The following is a 17,577-nucleotide window of genomic DNA, read 5'->3' on the forward strand; positions in this document are numbered from 1 at the left end:
AGAAAATAAAGGACACACAGAATCAAAAAACCACCCTCACAAACACCTCTCCTCCTCCTTCCCCAGTCTCCCCTTCGCTGCTTTTTGCTGCAGAAAACGTTCAGCCCCTCCAAATCCCTCTTGTGAGGCAACAGGCGGTGCAGCAGGTCGGGGTCACAGAAACGGTGGTTTCTTTGCTGCTGCTCTCTGCTTCTTACTGGTTGCCGCTGCTGCTCCAATCCTCCGGGCATGTCCCTGCCCTGGCGTGGGTCTTCCCTGGCCCCAGGCCCTCAGAGGTGGCCCTGCCCTGCCCTGCCCTGCCGTGGGGTGCCCGCAGGCTGCAATCTCTCGGGGGTGTCCGTGCATCCCTTTGGCACGCGCTGCCGCCCCAGAAGTGTGCCCCCAGCCCCTCAAAGCTCTTGCTGTCTTTCTCCGGTGGGTGTGATGGCAGTGCCGTGGGCTCCCCAGGCAGGCGCACGTTTCCATCACTCTCCAAGCTGCCTGGAAGCGGCTGTGACTTGCACACAGCGCTCCTGGCCTCCTCCACCACTGCGGCCCCCGCCACGTAGACCTCGCCACGTACGGCCACTGCAGCTCCACACACCGCTGCCGCGGTGGGAACCGGGACGTGGGTCCCTGGTGGGGACAGCGAGCACCAGGGCAAGGACAGAGACTCCCTCAGATCAGCCCCACCTCGTGGCCTTGCCTGCGGGCGGGGAAGCACAGCAGGCACCCGCACGCATCTGCCCCGGCCGGGACTTTGGGGTGGGGAGCGGGGCCCAGCCCAGCACTGTCCCCCACACCTCCTCTCTCCGGTCCCCACGCCTGGGGTCCTCCCCGCCCCCAGCCCTTCCCCGCCAGCACGCTGCCGTGCCAGGGAGCCTCCCCCAGCTCCCGCCGGCCTCTCTCCCCGCAGCCGCCCGCCCGGTCCCTTGCCACGCTCCAGCCCCGTGCCCCCGCGCAGGCGGCCACGGCGGTGCTTTCGGGTGGGCAGCGCAGCCGGGGAACACCCCCTCCGCAGCCTCTGTGCCCGCGTAGCAGCCCCAGGAGAGGCCGTGCTGCAGGCCGTGCACATCTGGCCTCCCTGCGCAGAAAAGGCGGAACTGTGCCATGCACCGACACGGTCCCGGGCGAGCTGCACGGGCCCGGGAGGGCTCTGGAAAGCTGGGAGATGTGAGATGTCACTTTCCCTGCACCCTGGAAGCGGGAACAGCAAAGTGGCTCTCAGCTCTCAGCACCTCTCCTGAAGCGGGATGGCGCCACGTGCCTGGCAGCAGCCCGGGAAAGCAGCCCACATGCCTGTACAGCACGAGGGCTGCTCTGCCCTGACTACCGAGGGGTGAAACCTCGTGGGAGAGACGGCCTCCCCGGGCTGGGTGAGGGCTGGCTGTGGCTCCGCTTCGGCCTCTCAAACCTGCCCCATGATGGCGGCAGAAAGAAGCGCGTGGCAATGGAAAGCACGGCAGGGTTTAATGAGGAGGTGCTGCTGGACGCAGGAAGGGGGCTGAAGGGTGAGTCAGTGAGCCTGCTGGCCGTCCAGAAAGGGAGGACGATGCCCCGCCACGCCTCCGCGTATTCCCTCTGCTCCGGGTCACGCGTGACGCCAGGCCCTTGCAGTGTTCCTGGAGAGCAGGGCAGAGCTGGGGAGGCTGGAGGTGAGGAGCTGCGTTGCTTGGGCAGGGCAGGGCCTACCTGCTCGGAGATGAAGGCAGGAGATGCTCCTGCCTGCCGCCCGAGGAGGCACCCCCAGCTCTGCAGACTGGGCTCTGCGTGCCCTTGCGTGGGTTCTTCTCCCCCACAGAGCTTGTAAGGGACAGGGCTGGGAGCCGGGCTGCAGATGGGGAAGAGAAGGTGCCTGCAGCAAGGGGAGGAGGAGGAGGAGGAGGAGGAGGAGGAGGAGGCAGGGCAGCAGGAGCACAGCTGCCCACTACCATGGAGAGCTCGCCTCCCCTTCCCCCGCAGCAAATAACATCACCAGCAGGCACAGCGACCTGTAAAACCGGGGTGCCGGTGGGAACCGGGTGCATTCTACCAGAGGTGACATCAGCCCCATGTCCATCGCTCCTCTGAGCCCAAGGAACAGAAGCAGAGCCCAGGAGTCCCTGCCTTCATCCCGCTCCCTCTTCCCATGCCCTCCTGCCCAAGGACGTGCTCAAGAGCGGTCCCTCAGAGGACAGTGCAGAGGTCTTCTGACCACTGTGGCCTTGGGAAGGTGCTGATGGGAGAGACAGGTGCAGGTTGAGGTGCTGACAGCGGACAGCACAGGTCTTCAGCCGGTCTCAAGTAGTTCAGTCTGCAGACATCCTTCCTCTTCCAGTGTGTTTGCTCAGGCTGTAACAGGAACAGACACTGGAAGTGAGCAGAGACCTCTCTCTTGCCTGAGGGACCAAACCAGCCCCAGTCTCCCTCAGACCCACTGCAGCATTAATATCCAGGGGGTGTGCGGCAGCCACTGAGGAGAGAGAGCGGCTATATGTGGAGAGAAGCAGTGCATGGCTTCCAGGGACAAATGGAACTGCAAAGGCCTGGGCTGTGCCCCAGACCCAGACCCATGTGCTAGCAAGGTCTCTGGGCAGGGAGGAGCTGCTGGAGAGCGCAGCAGAGGGGAAGGACCGGGAGGTGGTCTCTCACACTCGTGCCCACCCAAAAGATGCGCAGAAGCAGGGGCAGGGCCAGGGGCCTTAGTCATCCCCCCTGTCCCAGTGTGCTCTGACCCCTGTTTTATCCCCCTAGTATTTTTGTGAGTCCTGCCTCACCGGCACGTTCCACGGCCGCACAGGCGTTCCACTGCTGGACATGCAGCATTGCTGCCTACAGCACTTTTCAGCCTCCTTCGCCACCAGGTCCCAGCGGCTCCCGTTGCCCACAATATTCGTTGGGTCAGCCGGGTCGAGGATGACAGGCCTACGATTCAGGGAGACACAAAGGGGCGCAGTGTGGCCCTGTTCACAGCACCCCTAGGGGCTGCCCCCCCGCCAGCTCCCTACCCCTCCGCGCTCACCCCTCCTGGATGCTCTGGCAGCCCTGCAAACCCCAGCTGGGGCAGGCCTGAGTGCCCCGTGGAGCTGCCAGATAAGCAGCTGTGGCCTTGGGAGGGAGGGGAGAAGGGAAGGAAGTGGTCCCTCCCCTGTGGGACTTGGGGACGTTTCCCTGAGCCGGGCTCCCGAAGTGTTGGGAGGAGCCTTCCTTGCACAGAGGCACAACGACGCTCACAGCCATGGACCTTGTCTGGCCCCACCGAGCAGGGAGGCCCCACAGCCTTCAGCGGCAGTGCTGTGCAGAGGCCCCGCTGCACCCCGTGCCCAACCCTCCCCTGGTCAGGAGACGGGGGCTGTGGAGCCCCTGTGGAGGATAGGCAGACGGGGACGAGCCCGGGGTGGGCACGGTCCACGCTAGCTGGCGGCTGCCCAAGGAGGGCTGGGCAGCAGATGGGTGGGTGCAGACAGGCAGGTGAACTGACCTGCTTTTGCTGAGCTGACGTGACAGGTAGCTCCTCAGAGTCTCATTGCTGAAGTCGTAGTTGACAGTCCAGTAGACACAGAGCTGCTGATAGTGCTGCAGCAGCTCCAGCACTGTGCGGAAGGCCTCGGCCATGCTGAAGTTTGTTTCCCCACTCCCCTCCTCCCAGGCGTAGACCGTCAGGAGCTCCAGGGCATACTTCGGTGGCAGGCTCTCACCATTCCTCAGCATCTGCTTGTGCTGACGGACGTACTGAGAAGGACAGGGCAGAGCAGTGAGTGTGTCCATGGGCGGGATGCAGATCTGTTCAGCCTTGTGGAGGGCTGGGAGTCCCAGCAGCTCATTTTTGGCAGTTCTTCCCCTCCATTCCCAGCCCCTCCACCTCCCTCTGACCCTGGAGGAGAACCACTGCTTTCAAGGTGCCAGCCCTGGCCCCCCAGCAGCCCTGGGAAGCCTGGCCCAACTTACGCTCTTGTACCAGTGCTTCACCAGGCGGATCAGGCTCTTCACTTTGGTAGGGCGGCTGACGATGAAGTCCCGCTGCAGCTCCGTGAAGCAGGTGGAGAATTCACCCCCTGGCAAGCACTTCTGGAAGAGCTGGATGTAAACCATGGGGTTGACCTTGTAGCCAGAGACAAGGTGGTCTGTGAGAGAGAAGCAAAGCAGAAAGGTACAGATGTGAGGGGGGCATGACAGGGACAGGGAGCTGGCACACCTCAGCCCCAGCAAGCCCTGCTGTAGGCAAGGGCCCAGCAGAGTGGCAAGTCCCTGGCTCAGGAATTGCCCGGCAGAGTGGGCAGCCAGGCGGGGCAGCAGACCGTACCTAGTGCGTCATAGGCTGGCAGCACATCAAAGCTGATGGACTCAGAGAGTGTCCTGGAGCTCAGCTGGAAGCTCAGCACACGGGCATTTGGCCGAATCACGTCAAACTCCAACTCAAAATGCCTCTGCTTCTTGCACTCCACCAGCCTCTGCTGGATCTCACGGATGATCTCTTCCCGGTTTTTCCTTTGGTCCTCATAGTCCTTGAAGCAGCTGAGAAACACCACGAGGTCAGCGTCAGAGTTCTCTTTGAGGGCTGTGCCTTTGCCTGCAGAGCCACCCTGCAGGGAACAGGAGAGTTACCACTGGCTGTCCATAGTCTGCCTTCCTGCAGGGCTTCCCTTGACAGCAGGAGGGCCGGCAGGGCCCACACCTTATCCCCTGGCTCTGACGGAGCTGGGGAGATGTGGGCACGACCTCCTGGCGAAGCCTGGTCACACAGAGGGACCCCAAAAGCCATTTGTCCCCTCTGACTCCTGGCCTCAGGGTCAGCCAGGTCTGGACTTCTGGTGCGGAGCCGGTGCCCTCCTCAGCAGAAAAGCATGTCTGAACTTCTCAAGCTTTAGGTCCTGCAACCACAGCTTCTGACAGGCTAAAAGACTTCCTGCTCTCCAGCATCTTCCCACACACTGGGTTAGAAAACAATTTCCAGAACGACTCCCTGCAAAATGCCTGCCTGGAGACACTGAGCAAACTGAGCTGCCACATCTTCAGCCCTATCTGGCAGGCTTTGCCTAAAGCTCTGCTGATGCCCTGTGCCCTACCAGCATGCCTTTTGGACCACAAAAACAAGTGACCCAGGACCCTTTAACTTCAGAGCAGCCCATCATGCCCTGGAAATGTCATGCTATTCTCATGGAATGAAATAGAGATTTCCAGCAAACAAGCCTGAAAGGACACTTGGAAACACCTGCAAGGATGTTTTCTTCCTCCCTCTGTGGAGCTTTCCCAGGGCTGGGACTGCGGCCCGTTCCAGGCCCCGAGTTGCGCAGCACGTCAGTGGCAACGCAGGACTCTCCGCCCAGCCCAACAGAGAACTGAGTGCCTGATTCCCCTTGTCCAGGCACAAGTGAGGGGCCAGGCACCCACCTTGGTTAAGACACCAGCTGCTTCCCAGTGGCGGAAGCACTGAGAAGTGGAAGCCCTTTTGGGGCATTGGGGGCACCTCTGTTAAGGAATAGCGAACTGAAACTGTCTAGAGGTAGCCGCTTAGCACAACTTATATAAAACTTGCTTAGCATGAGTAGCTAAATTTGCTGAAGCCTTAGGCCGCACTTAGATAAAATAATGAACTTTTACTTAGTCCAGTAAGAAAAGGGCCTCAGAGCTGGTTCAAGCTGGGAAGATAAGGAAGTTACAAGCAGTCTGCATTCCTGCGTCTCACACTCCCAAAGGGAGGGTGTCAAGGCTTTGGAATAAGAGCAGTGCAGCGCATTAGGACCTTGAGGGACAAAGCCTTAGCTCACTGCTGGGGCAGTGTTAATTGTTATGATTTAGAATCACCTCCTCCTCAGGACCTTGAGACACAACAGTAAGACCCAACAAAAACAGAGGTACAACTGTCATCAGAGACCGCAAAAAACAAAAATAAGGAGAAAAACAGCTTACCTGAGAATGACGATGAGACCCAATGAGGAGCAAGAGACCCCAGACCAAAAAATTACTATTGGTCTAACTACCACGTGAGGGGTGGGAAATGTAAGTTGAAAAAACTGTAATTGCCCAGGATTTGTTTATGTTAGGGTCCCTCTTTGGAGGCACCCAACTCGAGCTGTAATTACGGCACGCGCGTGATTAAAATTATCTGATTTGTTTTGATTTAGCTCTGAACTTTTCTGTGGGAACCTAGCGTCGAGCCCTGTTATGGTGGCCGACAAGCCTAATTTCCATAACAACCTCCAGCAAATACCCCTGCCAAAATGAGCTGCTCCTGCTTGTCCAACAAGTAATCCTTCCTACCTCAGGCTGGGAGACCGAGGGACCCGGCGGCTCTGGAAGGCTGTGACCTAGCAGCCCCAGGGCCCCACTGACCTTGACGACCTTGAGGACCCGCGTTCGAGGTGCAGATGCCACCACAAAGCAGGACTCCCGCAGGAACTCGCAGATCATGTGCACGGCATGCTGCAGCTGCTCCAGGAACACTCTGTCGGGCTGCAGCTTCTCATAGATGAACTTGTCCAGCTGCTTCGACGGGGTGCTGTAGAGCTCCATGAGCCACTGCTGGAGCTGTGACAGCGCCCGTGCAGCTCGCAGCTCAGCCTGCTCCTGAAGCCTCTGAGTTTCGTTTCCTGCAGCATCTCCACCCCATGGCTCAGCTCCAGGCAGGGCGTGTCCTTGTCCCAGGGCTGGGGCAGCAGGGGCAGCAGGGGCAGCAGCACAGCTGGCCTGGGCCTGGCAGGCCCCACAGAAAGCCCTTGTGGGAGCCCCGGGCTGGCAGAGCACCCTTGTTGCCCTCCACCCTTTCTGCCCTGGGCTCCCAGGGAGCTCCCGCCTGCATGTGCCCAGCCCTGGGACGAGGACACCAGGCCTGTGCAATGGGCCTGTGAGCAGCGTTAGATCAGCCAGGGGAACAGCCCCTGCCGCCGTCCTCTGTCCCTCCAGAGCTGAGCCATGGTCTGGAGCTGCTGCAGGAAACAAAACCCAGAGGGTTTGGGAGCAGGCATCTTTTGGGTGGGCACGAGTGTGAGAGACCACCTCCTGGTCCTTCCCCTCTGCTGCGCTCTCCAGCAGCTCCTCCCTGCCCAGAGACCTTGCTAGCACATGGGTCTGGGTCTGGGGCACAGCCCAGGCCTTTGCAGTTCCGTTTGTCCCTGGAAGCCATGCACTGCTTCTCTCCACATATAGCCGCTCTCTCTCCTCAGTGGCTGCCGCACACCCCCTGGATATTAATGCTGCAGTGGGTCTGAGGGAGACTGGGGCTGGTTTGGTCCCTCAGGCAAGAGAGAGGTCTCTGCTCACTTCCAGTGTCTGTTCCTGTTACAGCCTGAGCAAACACACTGGAAGAGGAAGGATGTCTGCAGACTGAACTACTTGAGACCGGCTGAAGACCTGTGCTGTCCGCTGTCAGCACCTCAACCTGCACCTGTCTCTCCCATCAGCACCTTCCCAAGGCCACAGTGGTCAGAAGACCTCTGCACTGTCCTCTGAGGGACCGCTCTTGAGCACGTCCTTGGGCAGGAGGGCATGGGAAGAGGGAGCGGGATGAAGGCAGGGACTCCTGGGCTCTGCTTCTGTTCCTTGGGCTCAGAGGAGCGATGGACATGGGGCTGATGTCACCTCTGGTAGAATGCACCCGGTTCCCACCGGCACCCCGGTTTTACAGGTCGCTGTGCCTGCTGGTGATGTTATTTGCTGCGGGGGAAGGGGAGGCGAGCTCTCCATGGTAGTGGGCAGCTGTGCTCCTGCTGCCCTGCCTCCTCCTCCTCCTCCTCCTCCTCCTCCTCCTCCCCTTGCTGCAGGCACCTTCTCTTCCCCATCTGCAGCCCGGCTCCCAGCCCTGTCCCTTACAAGCTCTGTGGGGGAGAAGAACCCACGCAAGGGCACGCAGAGCCCAGTCTGCAGAGCTGGGGGTGCCTCCTCGGGCGGCAGGCAGGAGCATCTCCTGCCTTCATCTCCGAGCAGGTAGGCCCTGCCCTGCCCAAGCAACGCAGCTCCTCACCTCCAGCCTCCCCAGCTCTGCCCTGCTCTCCAGGAACACTGCAAGGGCCTGGCGTCACGCGTGACCCGGAGCAGAGGGAATACGCGGAGGCGTGGCGGGGCATCGTCCTCCCTTTCTGGACGGCCAGCAGGCTCACTGACTCACCCTTCAGCCCCCTTCCTGCGTCCAGCAGCACCTCCTCATTAAACCCTGCCGTGCTTTCCATTGCCACGCGCTTCTTTCTGCCGCCATCATGGGGCAGGTTTGAGAGGCCGAAGCGGAGCCACAGCCAGCCCTCACCCAGCCCGGGGAGGCCGTCTCTCCCACGAGGTTTCACCCCTCGGTAGTCAGGGCAGAGCAGCCCTCGTGCTGTACAGGCATGTGGGCTGCTTTCCCGGGCTGCTGCCAGGCACGTGGCGCCATCCCGCTTCAGGAGAGGTGCTGAGAGCTGAGAGCCACTTTGCTGTTCCCGCTTCCAGGGTGCAGGGAAAGTGACATCTCACATCTCCCAGCTTTCCAGAGCCCTCCCGGGCCCGTGCAGCTCGCCCGGGACCGTGTCGGTGCATGGCACAGTTCCGCCTTTTCTGCGCAGGGAGGCCAGATGTGCACGGCCTGCAGCACGGCCTCTCCTGGGGCTGCTACGCGGGCACAGAGGCTGCGGAGGGGGTGTTCCCCGGCTGCGCTGCCCACCCGAAAGCACCGCCGTGGCCGCCTGCGCGGGGGCACGGGGCTGGAGCGTGGCAAGGGACCGGGCGGGCGGCTGCGGGGAGAGAGGCCGGCGGGAGCTGGGGGAGGCTCCCTGGCACGGCAGCGTGCTGGCGGGGAAGGGCTGGGGGCGGGGAGGACCCCAGGCGTGGGGACCGGAGAGAGGAGGTGTGGGGGACAGTGCTGGGCTGGGCCCCGCTCCCCACCCCAAAGTCCCGGCCGGGGCAGATGCGTGCGGGTGCCTGCTGTGCTTCCCCGCCCGCAGGCAAGGCCACGAGGTGGGGCTGATCTGAGGGAGTCTCTGTCCTTGCCCTGGTGCTCGCTGTCCCCACCAGGGACCCACGTCCCGGTTCCCACCGCGGCAGCGGTGTGTGGAGCTGCAGTGGCCGTACGTGGCGAGGTCTACGTGGCGGGGGCCGCAGTGGTGGAGGAGGCCAGGAGCGCTGTGTGCAAGTCACAGCCGCTTCCAGGCAGCTTGCAGAGTGATGGAAACGTGCGCCTGCCTGGGGAGCCCACGGCACTGCCATCACACCCACCGGAGAAAGACAGCAAGAGCCTTGAGGGGCTGGGGGCACACTTCTGGGGCGGCAGCGCGTGCCAAAGGGATGCACGGACACCCCCGAGAGATTGCAGCCTGCGGGCACCCCACGGCAGGGCAGGGCAGGGCCACCTCTGAGGGCCTGGGGCCAGGGAAGACCCACGCCAGGGCAGGGACATGCCCGGAGGATTGGAGCAGCAGCGGCAACCAGTAAGAAGCAGAGAGCAGCAGCAAAGAAACCACCGTTTCTGTGACCCCGACCTGCTGCACCGCCTGTTGCCTCACAAGAGGGATTTGGAGGGGCTGAACGTTTTCTGCAGCAAAAAGCAGCGAAGGGGAGACTGGGGAAGGAGGAGGAGAGGTGTTTGTGAGGGTGGTTTTTTGATTCTGTGTCCCCTTTATTTTCTCAATACGTGCATCAGTTGTCAGAAGTTTGTGTTAACTGACAAGAGCTCGAGTAAATTGCCCTTCCATGGCTGGAGACGGTTTTGCCGACAACAGGATCGCAGCCGTCCCAGCACTCCCTGGGGGCCGCACCTACCGCCCACCCCTGGCGCTCCCCGGGCCGTTCCTGCCCTGCTGCCCTCAGCCCAGCCCCCCGAGCAGCCCCGCGCGTTCCCCTCTCGGTCATGTCCATGCGATGGCCGTGATGGAGCGGAGGGCGACGACCGGCTCCCGGCAGACAAGGGGTGAGGGGGGCGGCACCGAGCAGCCTGCTCTGAGCAGGCACCACCACCACACTTGCTGGCTCGTGGATTCCCACGTCCACCGGCAGGAGCAGGACAGACCAACGGGGCCCGGCTCCGCGGCCTTCCTGCCCGCGTGGCGATGCTGGGCCAGCAGGCAGCTGCCAGGGGAGGCTGCGGCGGGGCCCCGGGGCTGCGTTGCCAGGGCCCTGATGTCACCGTGCTGTCCCCCGATGTCACCGTGCTGTCCCCCGATGTCACAGTGCTGTCCCCCCATGTCACCGTGCTGTCCCCCCATGTCACCGTGCTGTCCCCCGGCAACGCGGTCACAATGCCCCGGGGCAGCAGAAGAGGCGCAGCCTCCCGGGCCCCCTGCCAGAGCACAGAGCTGCCTGCAGCCAGGGGCTCTCGGCAGGCTCTCCGCAGGCTCTCCTTGGGCACGAACGCACCCCCGCGAGGCCAGCAGGGCTATCGATGGCTGCCGAGCGGGGCATTATCGCAGGACCTGCGGGGACACCAGTGCCTGCACCTCAGGCCACCGAGCGATGGAAGCTCTCAGCAGCCGCACCTCCGTTTGGAACGGAGACCTCCTCCTGGCCTTCCTCTGACCTTACTTCCAGCCCTTGCTCTGCACCTTATCTGCCCGGCTGTGGTGCTGAGACCGCTCACTGCTCTGCCTCGCGGGCTCGTGAAGTGCCTGTGTCTGCCGCTCCGCTCCCTAACGCTGCCTAACGCGGCCTCCCGTGCCCGCTCCCACTTGCCCAGCACCAATCTGCACGTCTAGCCCATTCCTCCCTGCCCTGCAGCCACTTCCAGCCTCTCTCCAGAGGTCCTGCCACCTCCCACGGCAGCTGCCCTTCCCCCTCAGCCCTACGAATGAGGAGCTACCCAGGCAAGGCTGCCCAGGAAGGCAGCAAACTTCACACGGATGCAAATCAACGCCGGAAGCCCCCTGAGAGGAGTGCTGGGTGGCTCCCAGGGAATGCAGGCAGCTTCAGGCAGAGGAAAACCAAGGTGGGTGTCTACCCGGGCGGAGTCCTGGGTGGCTACCTGGGATGGGATTTATGGCCAGCGGAGGCAAAATCTTTTGGATGGCTCCCGAGGAGGAGTCTGGGGCAGCTACCTGGGATGAGAGCTACCACACTGCAAAGGCAAATGACCGCAGGCAGCTACCTGGCAGGAGTGCTGAGCGACAGACACGCCAGGAACGGAGCTAAATTCATGCAGAGGCAAACCAACTAGCGTGGCTGCCTGGAAGGAGTGCTAGACAGCGGCCTGGGATGCCAGCTACACCTCAAAAGAGACAAGGGTACTCAGGGAGCTACATGGGAGGAGTCCCGAGCGGATACCTGGGATGGCAGCTTCCTCCTAACGCAGGCAACCCACATTGGGTGCCTACCTTGGAGGATTCCTGTGCGCATAGCTAAGATGGGAGTTTCCTCTCGGAGGAGGCAAACCAACTCCGGTGGCCGGCTACGCGGGAGGAGTGCTGGGCAGCTATTTGTGTTGGGAGCTTCCTGCGAGCTGAGGCAAACCACCTTGGGCCGCTACCTGAGAGGAGTCCTGGGCAGCTACTGGGGAATGGAGCTACTTCCAGCGGGACAAAATCAAATCTGGTGGCTATGTGGGGAAGTCCCAGGTGGATACCAAAGGAAAGTGCTTTCTCCAGTGGAGGTAACCCAAGGAGGGCTGCTACTTCAGAGCAGTCCTCATCAGCAATCTCAGACAAGATGTTCCACACAACAGAGTGAAACCATCTCAGGCAGCTAGCTCCCTGCAAAGGCACCCCGCTTCGGGCAGCTACCTGGGAGGAGTCCCGGGTGGCTACCTGGGATGGGAGCTTCCTCCAGGAGAGGCATACTGACTCGGGTAGCTACCTGGGAGGAGTTCTGGGCTGCTACCTGGGGTGGGAGCCTCCTCCCAGCAGAGCAAACCAACTCAGGTGCCTTCCTGGGAGGAGTCCTGGGCTGCTACCTGGGATGGGAGCTTCCTGCAAGCAGAGGCCAACCCACTCAGGCCACTACCTGGGAGGAGTCCCGGGTGGCTACCTGGCATGGGTGCTTCCTCCCGGAGAGGCATACTGACTCGGGTAGCTACCTGGGAGGAGTTCTGGGATGCTACCTGGGAAGGGAGCTGCCTCCCTGGAAATGTCAACCCACTCGGGTGCCTGCCTGGGAGGAGTCCGGGGCAGCTACCTGGGATGGGAGCTTCCTGTGAGCAGAGGCCAACCCACTCAGGCCACTACCTGGGAGGAGTCCCGGGTGGCTACTTGGGATGGGAGCTTCCTCCCGGAGAGGCATACTGACTCGGGTAGCTACCTGGGAGGAGTTCTGGGCTGCTACCTGGGATGGGAGCTGCCTCCCACAAATGTCAACCCACTTGGGTGCCTGCCTGGGAGGAGTCCGGGGCAGCTACCTGGGATGGGAGCTTCCTACAGGCAGAGGCAAGCCAACTCAGGTGCCTGTCTGGGAGAAGTCCCGGGCTGCCATCTGGGATGGCAGCTTCCTGCAAGCAGAGGAAAACCCACTCAGGCCACTACCTGGGAGGAGTCCCGGGTGGCTACCTGGGATGGGAGCTTCCTGCCGGAGAGGAACACTGACTCGGGTAGCTACCTGGGAGGAGTTCTGGGCTGCTACCTGGGATGGGAGCCTCCTCCCAGCAGAGTAAACCAACTCAGGTGCCTGCCTGGGAGGAGTCTTGGGCTGCTACCTGGGATGGGAGCTTCCTGCCGGAGAGGAACACTGACTCGGGTAGCTACCTGGGAGGAGTTCTGGGCTGCTACCTGGGGTGGGAGCCTCCTCCCAGCAGAGTAAACCAACTCAGGTGCCTGCCTGGGAGGAGTCCTGGGCTGCTACCTGGGGTGGGAGCTTCCTGCAAGCAGAGACATACCAACTTGGGTAGCTACCTGGGAGGAGTCCTGGGCTGCTACCTGGGATGGGAGCTTCCTGTGAGCAGAGGCCAACCCACTCAGGCCACTACCTGGGAGGAGTCCCGGGTGGCCACCTGGGATGGGAGCTACATCCCAGAGGAAGACAATCAGTGCAGGTGGCTGTCTGGGAGAATTCCTGGGATGCTGCCTACAATAGGACCTTCATGCACACAGAAGAAAACCATCTCAGGCAGCTGCCAGGGAGTAGTCCCGGGTGGCTACCTGGAATGGGAGCCAGCTCTCTGCAAAGGCACCCTACTTTGGGCAGCTACCTGGGAGGAGTCCTTGGTGGCTACCTGGGATGGGTACTTCCTCCCGGAGAGGCATACTGACTCGGATAGCTACCTGGGAGGAGTTCCGGGCTGCTACCTGGGATGGGAGCTGCCTCCCACAAATGTCAACCCACTTGGGTGCCTGCCTGGGAGGAGTCCGGGGCAGCTACCTGGGATGGGAGCTTCCTACAGGCAGAGGCAAGCCAACTCAGGTGCCTGTCTGGGAGAAGTCCCGGGCTGCCATCTGGGATGGCAGCTTCCTGCAAGCAGAGGAAAACCCACTCAGGCCACTACCTGGGAGGAGTCCCGGGTGGCTACCTGGGATGGGAGCTTCCTGCCGGAGAGGAACACTGACTCGGGTAGCTACCTGGGAGGAGTTCTGGGCTGCTACCTGGGAAGGGAGCTACATCCCTACAAATGTCAACCCACTTGGGTGCCTGCCTGGGAGGTGTCCTGGGCTGCTACCTGGGATGGGAGCTTCCTGCGAGCAGAGGCCAACCCACTCAGGCCACTACCCGGGAGGAGTCCCGGGTGGCTACCTGGGATGGGTGCTTCCTCCCAAAGAGGCATACTGACTCGGGTAGCTACCTGGGAGGAGTTCCGGGCTGCAACCTGGGATGGGATCCGTTTCCCTGCTACTGTCAACCCACTTGGGTGCCTGCCTGGGAGGAGTCCGGGGCGGCTGCCTGGGATGGGTGCTTCCTCCCCAAGAGACATACCAACTCAGGTGGCTACCTGGGAGAAGTCCCGGGCTGCTATCTGGGAAGGGAGCTTCCTGCAAGCAGAGGCAAAACAACTGAGGCTGCTACCTGGGAGCAACTCTGGGCAGCTACTTGTGAAGGGAGCATGCTTCACGCAGAGGCAAACCAACCAGACAGGCTACCTTGGAGAAATCCCAGGAGTAATCCCGGGCAGCTCCCTGGGATGCCAGCTACCTCCAGTGGAGGCGAAGCTACTCCTTCAGCTACCTGGGAGGAATCATAGGCAGACTAGGACTTGCAGCTGGGATAGAAGCTTCCCCTCGTGGAAGCAAACCAATTTAAGTGCCCCCACCCCCCACGGCAGGATTCCTGGGTGGCTACCTGGCAAAGAGGCTTCGTCCCTGCCGAGGAGTCCTCATCAGCGACCCGGGACAAGATCTTTTGAACAACAGAGGAAAACCAGCTGAGATGCCTAGCTGGGAGGAGCGCTGAGCAGCTCCCTGCGGTGGGAGCTGCTTCCCTGTGGAGGCAAAGCAGCTCGCGTTTCTGCCTGGGAGGAGTCCCGGGCCGCTGCCTGGGATGGCTGCTGCATCCCCGCGGAGGAAACCCACATCGACCGGCTGCCCGGGAGGAGTCCTGCAAAGGGAGCGACCTCCAGTGGAGGGAAGGCAGCTTGGGCAGCTACGTGCGAGGAGTTCCAAGAGCCTACTGGTGCTAGGAGCTGCCACTCCGAAGAAGCAAGCGGGCTTGGGTGGCTACCTGGGAGGAGTCCCGGGCTGCTGCCTTGCCCGGCAGCTTCCTCCCAGCAGAGGCAATCCAGTTCAGGCAGTTGCCTGCGGGGAGTTTCTGGTGGATACCTGGAATGGGAGCTACCTCCCTGCAGAGGCAAACCATCTCGAGCAGCTATGTCCCAGGAGGCCCCGCTGATACCTGACGTGGGAACTTCTTCCCTGAGCAGGGACACAGGGAGGAGTCCTGCGTGGCTATGTGTCATGGGAGCTGACTCCCCAAAGTGCAAAACCAACTCTGGCAGCTACTTCGGAGGAGTCCCAAGTGAGTAGATGAGAGCAACCTTGGATGGCAGCTTCCTGCAAGTGCAGGCTATGCCACTCAGGCAGCTACCTGGGCAGAAATTCGGGCTGCTATCTGGGATGGGAAGTACTTGCTATGGGAGTCAAAGCACCTCAGTCAGATGCCCTCCTGGGAGGAGTCTCTGGCAGCTACCTGGGACTGGAGCTAACTGCTAGAGGAGAAAAAGCAAGTGGAGAAGCTACCTGGGCAGACGTCCAGACTGCTGCCTGGCTTGGGAGATACATCCGAGCAGAGACAAAACAATTTAGGCACCTACCGTGAAGCAGGCCCAGGTGGCTACCTTGTATACAATCTACCTCCTGGCAGAAACAAGCAGTTGGGTAGGTATCTGGGAGGAGTCCCAAGTGGATCCCTGGGAAGGGCAGTAACTTCATGCAGGGGTCAAAAAGCTGAGGCAACTTCCTAGGATAAGTTGGTGGAAGAGAGCTGGGATTGGAGCTACCTCCCACCGCAGAAAGACAAACGTGGGTGCCAGTCCTGGGTGGCTACTTGGGATCGGAGCTACCACCCAGTGGAGGCAAACCAGCTTGGGCGGCTACCTGGGAGGATCTGTAGGAGCTCTCTGAGGAGTCCGTGGAATTCGAGGTGGCCGCGTGCGACATCTGCCAGCTGCACTGCTCCTGAGGGCATGACTTCTGCCTCTTTGAGGAAACCACAGCCGGGATGAGGGCTATATGCTCGTGGAAGGCTATGGTCCACCAGAGCAAGACAAGGGAAATCTCCTTGGGGATGTGCTCCAGGACACTGGAGTGGGGGTGGGTGTGAGACACCTCCTTTTGAAGCACATTCCTCAAGAGGTGGAGAGCTTTGGCACGATGGAGGAAGAACCCCTCAGCCTGGAGGGCAGAGGAGAGCCATGCCGGAGAAGATAGGCCTGGTGGGACCCGGAAGGGCCTCTTTGTCAAGGAGCCTGGAACAGAGGGCCTAGCAAAGAGGGGTGATGCCACGCCACAGCCTCCTCAAGGCAGGAGAAAGACTGGCAGCCCGAATGCAGGTGTGGCCCTTACCAGCAAAAGGAGCTGGGGCCAGAGGTTGCACTGGAGACTACCTGAAACATAACCTGTGATCCATTCAGGAGGCAAGTGGAGAGAAGGGAGGGGGCGGGCAGTGCTGGTGTCCCCTGCGGGGTGTGAGAACCCCCCCGGGGCTGGCCGGGAGGCAAGCCTTGCTCGCATGCGCAGGGAACAGCCGATCGCCAGCTTTGGGGTCAGGAAGGAATTTTCCCCCGGGACGGATTGGCACTGGTCCCGGGGGTTTTTTGCCTTCCTCTGCGGTATTGAGCACGGCCCGTTCCCAGGCTCCTCTGGGCCATTTCAGGTCCATTTTTGCCTGCTCTTGCAGGAGCAAGACACCAGCTGTGCCCTGCAGCTCTCTGTCTCTCTGCCCTGGGGCAAGTTCGTAGCGGGAGCTCAGGGACTTCCATGTAGTTATTACATATCGTTGGGGTGTTCTGGGTTGTGCAAAGCAATGTGCGTTTGGAAAGGCTCCAGGCTTGATGCTCCATCAGGAAGGAGCTGCCACTTGTCAGCTGTGTCTGCATGCAATAAAAGTGCAGTGCTTGTAGGCTCTCCTGGATCTGCTGTTTGTGTCATGCGAGTCCTGGCTGCAGCCTGAGAGCTTTGTCCCGCTGCTGCGCTGCAGGAACTGCAGGTACCCTGCTGCCGACAGGGCCTGTCGTCCCCCTTGGAGGGCCTGGAGGGTGGTTCTCTTCCCCAATCCTACCCCGCATGGGTGCCCCTGAGCAGCGTAAGTCCAAAGCATGTTCAGTTGCTGTCTTCTGGGCATTGAGTGAAGCCATTGGACCAGAGAAATATATCCCTTGGGTCCCTTGTGGTCCACATGTGTTTATCTGCAGTAGAGCAGGCCTGTTCCTTTTCCTGTGGCCCAGGGCTGTGTCTCTCCATGCCTCCCACTCGTCCCCAGCACAGCAGGGCCAGGCCTGGCCCCACAGCAGGCTGAGGCACACAAGTGCCTGCAATGACTGTGAGCAACACAGTCTACCCAGACCCCTGCAGGCAAGTCCAGGCCCCCCTACCCTGCCTGGGAGAGTGTGTTCCCAAGGGCCTTTCCCCACAGGCAGGGGTGGGACAGGAGGCTGTTCCCAGGCCCCAGCCCCTCTGCTGAGGCTTTCTCAGCTTGCAGCCCCAGTGCCTGCCATGCTGCCAGACACCCGCTGTCTCCAGCAGCACTGTCTGTCCCAGCACTGGAAGCCAAGCCAAGCCCGGCCAAATGAGGTGACTGTGGACTAAGGAGAGGCTGCAGGGAGGAGAACACCTCTGTCACCACCCCCTTCCCCAGAATCCACTCTCCAGGAGCAGCAGGGTGTGGTGTGGTCATACTGTTGTCCAGCCCAAAGGGTTCATCAGTGGTAATGGCAGCAGGAGAAGCTGCTGTCTAGAGAGAGCCCCCAAGCCTGGACACCTGCACCCAGTGCCAGGCTGGCATCCCCTGTCTTGGATTAGGGGTGCTAGGGTATAGCAGCTCTGCCTAGCTCCCTCTGGTATCTGCTCCTGGAGCTGTTGGCCATGCATTTCTCTACTTCTTTCTGGACCCTGCTGGTGCCTCCACCACCTCCTAGGGAGCAGCTCTCACAAGTTCAGGGCCACCAGACAAGGAAGAACTGTCTTTTATCTGCTTTAAGCCACTCTCCTGCCAGTTTCACTGTGTCACCCCAGTTCCACTGCAGGATTTGGTGAACAGAAGCTCCGCACACAGCTCACCCGCTGCTTTCTTGGTCCTGTATGCTGGATTGCCCCT

General features: G+C 61.3%; 1 protein-coding gene across 1 annotated transcript; it reads right to left on the reverse strand.

The window, feature by feature from the left end:
• Nucleotides 1-1,427: 1,427 nt before the first annotated feature.
• OAS1 (2'-5'-oligoadenylate synthetase 1) lies at nt 1,428-6,527 on the reverse strand. The gene is made up of 6 exons (XM_026117387.2): nt 6,292-6,527; nt 4,262-4,541; nt 3,907-4,082; nt 3,440-3,690; nt 2,736-2,883; nt 1,428-2,310 (listed from the first exon to the last, which is right to left on the reverse strand). The coding sequence occupies exons 1-6, from the start codon at nt 6,469-6,471 to the stop codon at nt 2,146-2,148; spliced, it is 1,200 nt and encodes a 399-aa protein (XP_025973172.2). The 5' UTR covers nt 6,472-6,527; the 3' UTR covers nt 1,428-2,145.
• Between the last annotated feature and the right edge of the window lie 11,050 nt (nt 6,528-17,577).

The sequence above is a fragment of the Dromaius novaehollandiae genome, chromosome 17 (genome assembly GCF_036370855.1).
Source record: "Dromaius novaehollandiae isolate bDroNov1 chromosome 17, bDroNov1.hap1, whole genome shotgun sequence".
Classification (NCBI taxonomy): domain Eukaryota; kingdom Metazoa; phylum Chordata; class Aves; order Casuariiformes; family Dromaiidae; genus Dromaius; species Dromaius novaehollandiae.

Coding starts and splice junctions, on each gene's coding strand:
- OAS1 (XM_026117387.2), bottom strand. CDS start 6,471: ATGGAGCTCTACAGCACCCCGTCGAAGCAGCTGGACAAGTTCATCTAT. Junction 4,083..4,261: donor GCCAGCCTATGACGCACTAG/GTACGGTCTGCT, acceptor TCTCTCTCACAG/ACCACCTTGTCTCTGGCTAC. Junction 3,691..3,906: donor TGAAGCACTGGTACAAGAGC/GTAAGTTGGGCC, acceptor TGTCCTTCTCAG/TACGTCCGTCAGCACAAGCA.